This window comes from Oryza brachyantha, chromosome 4 (genome assembly GCF_000231095.2).
Source record: "Oryza brachyantha chromosome 4, ObraRS2, whole genome shotgun sequence".
Taxonomy (NCBI): Eukaryota; Viridiplantae; Streptophyta; class Magnoliopsida; order Poales; family Poaceae; genus Oryza; species Oryza brachyantha.
Window position 1 is genome coordinate 12,906,078 of NC_023166.2, and position 7,536 is coordinate 12,913,613.

At 45.1% G+C, this 7,536-nt stretch overlaps 2 protein-coding genes across 2 annotated transcripts; both read right to left on the bottom strand.

Moving 5' to 3' along the window:
- Positions 1-1,288: 1,288 nt before the first annotated feature.
- Positions 1,289-2,518, bottom strand: LOC121054303 (probable long-chain-alcohol O-fatty-acyltransferase 5). Its single transcript, XM_040523719.1, has one exon. It carries the CDS (start codon positions 2,516-2,518, stop codon positions 1,475-1,477), a length of 1,044 nt encoding a protein of 347 aa, XP_040379653.1. The 3' UTR covers positions 1,289-1,474.
- A 2,201-nt stretch (positions 2,519-4,719) lies between these two features.
- On the bottom strand, positions 4,720-7,536 carry LOC102710586 (peptide methionine sulfoxide reductase A2-1). Its single transcript, XM_015836017.2, has 2 exons — positions 6,964-7,536; positions 4,720-5,197 (listed from the first exon to the last, which is right to left on the bottom strand). Exons 1-2 carry the CDS (start codon positions 7,288-7,290, stop codon positions 4,961-4,963), a joined length of 564 nt encoding a protein of 187 aa, XP_015691503.2. The 5' UTR covers positions 7,291-7,536; the 3' UTR covers positions 4,720-4,960.

Genomic DNA, 7,536 nt, shown 5'->3' on the forward strand with positions numbered 1-7,536 from the left:
ATGCCATTTTATAATATGAATATACTCACTCTATTCTAAAATATAAGACACAACCACCTTATACGAAGACCAAAGAATATTTAATTATATATTTATTTATTTATTTAGTACGAACAAAACCGCCTCCCCCGCTCGAGCTCCGCCGGAAGCCACGGCCGTAGCTCCCATTGGCCGTCGCTGCCTCCCCTGCCCGAGCTCTGCCAGAAGCCTGGATCTGGAGGATTGAGAAGATTGGGAGTAGAGGAGAAGAGACTAGCAGACCTGCTGGGGTGGATGGATGGGGGGATTGAGAAAAAGAAAAGGTTGCATCAAGGGCCACTCAAGGATGCATGCACGGTGAAAGAAGTGATTTTAAACAAGATTTATCCTAGTTGGAATGGGAGACTACTCGGCGAGTCATTTTGCAGTGTGGATGGCCTTAAAGCCCCGAGGCACATATATGTGTTGGCCATGGCCTCAGCCGTGCCGGAACTTCATATGAGGAAATGAGATGTATGTTGCCTTGGTTTAACTGATTACTATCGGACTATTTCTTAGCGTTATTCGCTAGTGTATTTTATGGAAAAGTTTATAAAGAAATTCATCAAGTAGATTTCCAATTTTATATTAATTAATTAATCATTTATATATTTAAATAAACAATAAAAAATCTGTTTCATCACTAAAGCTCTATTTATTTTTATTTAGGATTATTATAATCTCGATTATTAAGTTAGATTGCTATGTGCTAGATTATTATAAATTGAACTAAATAATGCAGGGTAAGATGGGTAATTAATTTAAAGTTACAAAGATAGTGGATCTTTAGCCTTCAATAATCTAGAAAAACATCATTGATGAGCTTCTTAAATTATATTAATCTGTATTCTAGATTACAGTAAGTTGACAAAATAATATAATTATTGGTTTAAAATTATTTATAGAATCTATATTTAAACAACGCAGCACTACAATATTTTTCAGCCGGTCTGGATACTGTAGCCCCAAGATGCAACCGAGAAAAGAACACACCAACAACATGCATTGGGATTCCTGGATCCAACATAAATATCTTCTCCCTCCGTTTTATAACGTAAATGTTTAACTTTTTTCTATCAATATTTGATCATTTATCTTATTTAAAAAATCATATAAATATTATTTTTTTTCTTGCGACTAACTTTATTATCAAAAGAACTTTAAACTTTTTTCTATTTATACTAAATTTTTAAATAAAACGAATAATCAAACGTTATAAAAAAAATCAAACAATTTACATTACGATAAGCTACGAAACGGAGGTTGAGGTAGTACCATTTTCCTTTTTGTAGTCGAGAGGAATATACGATCACGAAGGACTACATGGCATCAGTACAGTTTGTTTCACAAAAGGAGGCGACGCCGCCACTTCTAGTCAATCTGCTCGCTTGCAGGGGATCCTTCGCCTTTGGAATTTTGGATAGTGATGATCGAGAGATGCAGCCGTCGTATCAAACTACGAGCGGCCGGTCAAAGCCGACCGGACGGTGGCGGCCGCCCAGCCGCCGGCGTCCCGCACGAACGCGACGACCGCCTCGCTCTCGGCGATCACCATCTTGTCGGCTCCCGGCCTCGTGATCGGCGGGAAGAAGAGCCAGAACCCCGTCGCCATGACGAGCGCCAGCGACAGGGCGGTCGCGACGGGGCGCGGCGGCCGGGGCCACCCCTTGTGCGCCGCCCACCACCCCTCCGCCACCGCGCACGCCCCGTGCAGCGCGAAGAACGCGGTCGCCTCCCCCGTCGGCGGGTGCAGCGTGATGTAGTAGAACATGAGCTCGTGCATGACGCCGGAGACGAGGAACGCCGCAAGGACCCCTGCCGCGGCGCCGGCGGCGCCGCCGCCGGCGAGCGCGCGCACGGGGCGGCTCACGCACGGGCGGAGCACCGCGGGCACCGACAGGTTCCACCGCCGGCCCCAGAAGTCCCGCAGGTGCGCCGACAGGTAGGGCTGGTCGAACTGCGGCTCCAGATCCATCCCCATCACCGCGCGCACCACCGCCGCCGCGAACGCCAAGACGAGCTCCAGCGCGAGGTACACGTGCAGCGAGTACAGGACGAGCAGGGCGTACGGGTTCATCCGCTCCTTGTGCCGGTACAGCGACACGATGGCGGCGAGCAGCGCGGCCATCACGGCGGAGGTCACGGGGGCGAGGCCGGACCCCGTGGCGTTCTTGGTGGTGGGATCACGCTGCCTGACGGGGAAGATGGCAATGGCAACGAAAGCGGGGAGCGGGAGGGACGGGTCGAGCGGGCCCTGTCCCGCGGCGAGGAGCAGCAGCTTGAACTCGGCGAGCCAGGCGAGGAAGAACCCGGAGATGGCCCGGGGGTGGACCGCGCGGAAGGCGAGCGGGAGGACCGGGAGGACGGCGAGCACCGGGAGGAACGCCACGAGGCGGGGCAGGCCGGGGCGGAGGCGCCGGGAGGCCAGGCGGACGTACCACATGGCTACGGACACCGCCGCCGCCACGGCGACGAGGCTGCGCAGGTCGCCGGTGGCCATTGCCAGGTTCCAAAAGAGCCACTGGACCGTGGACGGCAGCACATGCGAGAGAGTGGGAATACCAGAAAGTTCGCTCGTTAATCTAGATTAGTGCAGTTTGATACCTTCGTGGACGTGGCGGCCCCAATTGGCCACTTGCCGTGCAATGCAACAGCCAACAAGTCGGGGTCGTCGGCCACACCCCGCGAGTCCGCGACAGATTACCCTCCACGCTGTCGGGAAACTGGTTTAAGCTCTCGAGAAACGTCCTCGTCTATTACATATTATCTAAATAGTTATAAAAAATGTAAATAAAAAATATAAAAAATTGTGAAGATAGATTAATATGTTAATCACCACACAAACATATAGGTTAAAATATAACTTCTACAATCCATAATTCTTTAAAGAAAGATAAGATGATGGACTTCTGTCCAGAAACTTTTCGCGAAACACGTAGTTTAGCAATTCAAGGTGCAAAAACCAAGAAATAATGTGGGAATAATGCAATAAAAGAACACTACCATAGTCACATAAAGCCAGTCAACCTCATCCTCGTATTTCAAAATCAATCTATCTATATAAGGAAAATGCTAAATCCCAGACATACTACTAGGAGAGTAGGAGCTGACAAGCTCCTTACAGTCACCAATGTCCTCTATGCCTCTAGTCACTACTCTCCTCAAGCCACCGACTTGTTTAGGGCATACTCAACTCAAGGACATGACAAGTTATCTTATTATACTACGTTCAATGGTTGCTTCTATAGAAGAGACGTGCTTCAATAAAACCCGGGGTGGTGAGTACCGATGTGGCGATAGCCGACAGAGGTAAGATCAGCGTGACAGTAGCCGGTGGAGCTCCAGGTGGCACAGATTGATGCTCATGCAAGTTTGTCGTTTCCCTCTTAGTCGTCATTGTCTGATCCATTTCCACTCATTTCTACTTGTTTATTGCTAGATTTCATTCTCTTCCCCAAGCAACCGTGTCTTCTATGGGACACGATACCACCCCGAGCCTCCACCATGGCACCTGAGTCTAGTTAAAAATTGAGACCATATATTGGATGCTACGTATTTGACATGGCCTAAATGGAGTGTCGTCAACCTCAGCTTTGGGGTAGGCCACTGCTACCTCATTGTATGTCACTAGTTTTATCCATTTGATCTGGACGTTATGTACTCGTACTCGTATCATGTAGCGGCGGTGCTATGTACTACTGCCAAGGTATGTGGTGATGAATTTCTCTTTCATACGAGGTTGATTCGGATTTAGTTGATTTTGATGTATCAAATCTAGCCAGTGTGTGAGCATGTCCCTATATTTTTTAGCCACCACGGCACCACACCAAGCCCTTCTATATATTTTCCTAGTCTTTTGTTATCGCTTCAATGTTGCCTTAGATTTGCTGGAGCCCAGTTCTTCTAGCTCCATTGCAACCTCTAGCGAAAGAGGCAAAGCTTGGAGGCAACTGTGGGGGCTATAGATTGGCTAGCGGTGACGAGTAACACGATGTTCATGAATTTCTCGTTTTTGTTTTGTTATCAACCAACAAATTTGTGAGTGATCCCCTTTTAGAAAAAACCAATGACAAATTTACAAATGCCCGTTTTCTAAATGAGTTATCCTGTGTTATTCTATGCTATCCAGACTTCAGATCACATTATTATTTTGCAGCATTCCCTGTCTCGGTTTCTCTTTGGTACCAACAGGTTACTGTCTTGATATACCAGAGGTCCATAGATATCATACAGTTCTGTATATTCATATCTGATATTGATGGGTGTTGGCTAATTCTGAAGGGTACTAACAGGTATCCGGTTTGACATTGGTATTGATGATATAAAATCTGACGCCGACGTGTTGGCCACTAGGCTAGTATACTTAATTTATGGCTACTAACCGTCTCAAAACCCAGCTAAAAAATATTAGGGTGATCGTTTGGTTTTCCTTTTCATGAAAAAAAGTCAAACAACACATTTGCATTTGTAAATGAAAAATAATATTTTTAAAAAAATTGTATATGTATTCTTAGAAATATAAAAACTAAGGCTGAAAAATAAACTTTGGTAAAAAAATTCTTAAAATTAACTTCGAATTTAAGATTAAAATTTTAAATTTTAGCTGCAAAAGCGGAAAGACAGGGGTGATTGTTGTCGTTAGTTCGTCGGTAACCCAAGGAAATAATGCATGGGTATCAGATGATCGAGCAATGAAGCAAAGACAGCATTGACTTCACTGCACCTCCATACGCAAATACGATTCATTACAATACAGTTACACTGATATAATCTCACTGTTATAATCTCAGAGTCACGGTTTCACGGGCACAACACAAATGTGTGTGCCGCAATGCAGAATTAAGCTGCAGGTTTTGACGATACACCACTACTTATTAGCATGGACATCTGCAATGCGATGCCGGCAAATCGAGCGCACACAGTCCGGCGAGCGGCGGCGGTGTCAGCCGTAGCAGCGGATGGGGTCGCTGCAGCTCTTCCTGGCGGACTGGCCGCCCTTCTCGAGGTAGCGCTGGTGGTACTCCTCGGCGGGGTAGAACCTCCTCGCCGGGAGGACCTCCGTCACGATCTTCTCCTTCCACTCCTTCTGCTTCTCCGCCCGCGAGCCCCGCGCCGCCTTCTCCTGCTCCGCCGTGTAGTAGTAGATCCCCGACCGGTACTGCGTCCCGACGTCGTTGCCCTGCCGCATACATGCGCGTGCATATGTACTCGCCGGAGTTAGCAGAGGTGACAACTAGCTAGAACGATATACCTTTACCTAGTCTCGTGGATGGTTGATACTCCTTCCTTATTTTAATACTCACTTAGTTTTATAATATAAGATATTTAATTTTTTCTACTTGCAATATTTAACCGTTTGCCTTATTTAAAAAATTATAGAAATATTATTTATTTTGCTTGTGACTTACTTTATTATCAAAAAAAAACTTTAAGCACGACTTATTATATTTTATATTTGTACTAAATTGTAAATTGTTGAATAAGACGAATGATGAAACGTTGTAAAAAAATCAAATATCTTATATTAAAAAACGAAGGTAGTACAATTTTCTTATTTTAATAAAGGATGTCTTGATTTTTATATATGTTTGATTATTCATCTTACTATAAAACTTATATAACTATTATTTTTTTATTAAATCTATTGTTAAATATATTTAAATTATTTTGTGTAAATATAAAAATGTAAGCAGTAATTTAAATACATTTAGTAATAAATTCAATGACAATAAAATAAATAATAATTACGTTTGAGTTGTTTAATAAGACAAGTGATCAAACTAGTGACTTCATCTGTAAAATTATGGAAGCATCCTAGCTTGATCGGTTCAATCAGACCCCATTCGGCAGGAGGGACGGTAAGTTAACTTACACACGAAAAACGTGATAATAGATTAGTATATAATTAATTAATTATTAATTATTAAAAAAATATAAAATAGATTAATATGATTTTTTAAAACAACTTTTCTATAGAAAATTTTTGCAAAAAATACACTGTTTAGTAGTTTGGGAAGCATGTACGTGGCAAACGAGGAAGATAAGTTAACTTAAGTCGTGTTCGGCTGAGAGGGGAAGAGTATATGTTATCCGGCACGGAAAACGTAGTAATAGATTAGTATATGATTAATTAATTATTAATTATTAAAAAATATAAAATAGATTAATATGATTTTTTAAAACAACTTTTCTATAGAAAATTTTCACAAAAAATACACCGTTTAACAATTTGGGAAGCATATGCGTGGAAAATGAGGGCTCTTATATATCTAACCTGGCTGCCGAACGGGGCCTTACCCTTCCTGCCGAACGCGGGCTAATGACATAATCTGGCATTAAGCTAACTTTTTATAAACTAGTTCTTGCAGCCTGCAAGTTTTATAGCACAGATCAATTAATGGAGAATTGCATTCCACATATGATGCTTTTGTCATAAACTAGTACTAGTAATTTAAGCAATCAATTCGATCACTAGCAATTGTAAATTAATTAGTACAGAGTTGGCACGTCTCTATCTAACACGGGCCCGTGTCGTCTGACCAATCTAACACAGTAGCAGATAAGATAAGCACTGTATTATCAAGTTTAGCTATTTTCCTTCAGAAGAAAGGAATGCTAGTGAAGAAGTTCTATCTTTCCATCAACAGTAGCTGGGAGTACGTACAGTGTTAAACCAATAGCCGTGTGAAATGTAAGCGAGCAATGGATAGTCAGATAGATAGCCACGTCGGAGTGTCTAAAACCACAGATTTTTATGATCCAAAATATTTGCGTCTCTCTGTGTGCCGATCAAAGTCAACACAAAAAAGGGGCCAGGTTCACTGAACCTCCTGCAACGCCGGCGAAAAGGCCGCCGCCGCCCTGTCTCGGCCGCCGGCACGCGCATGCGGCGGCAGGCAGGCATCGCTCCTACGAACGAACAAAACGAAGGTGAATAGGTTGTACCTGTCTGTTGAGCGTGGTGGGGTTGTGCTTGGCCCAGAAGACGTCGAGGAGGACCTCGTAGGGGCACTCCTTGGGGTCGTAGTGCACGCGCACCACCTCGGCGTGGCCGGTGCCGCCGTCGCAGACGCCGCGGTAGGTCGGCTCGTGGCGGTGGCCCTGCGAGTAGCCCACCTCCGTGTGCGCCACGCCCGGGAGCCGCTGGTACGTCAGCTCCACGCTCCAGAAGCACCCCGCCGCGAACTGCGCCAGCTCCAGGCCCTCGCCGGCGGGCGGGTCGGCGTCGGGCCCCAGGGCGGGGTTCGCCGCGCCCCCGCCGCTGTCGGACATGGCGATCGGCCGGCGGCGCGTCGCGACGCCGGGTGGGCGGGTGGCCGATCTGCCGCTGGCTGGTTCGGGATTTGGGGTAAAACTTTTCGAAGACTGATTCGCCGGTGGGGTCTATAAACAAGTCCCGCAAAAGGTATCACCGAATGGTTGGAGTTTGCGAATAGATCTGGCACAAATAATACATACATCACTGTATCATTGACCTGGGCTTATTTTTGAAGTCAAGATATTTTGACAGAAAAAATT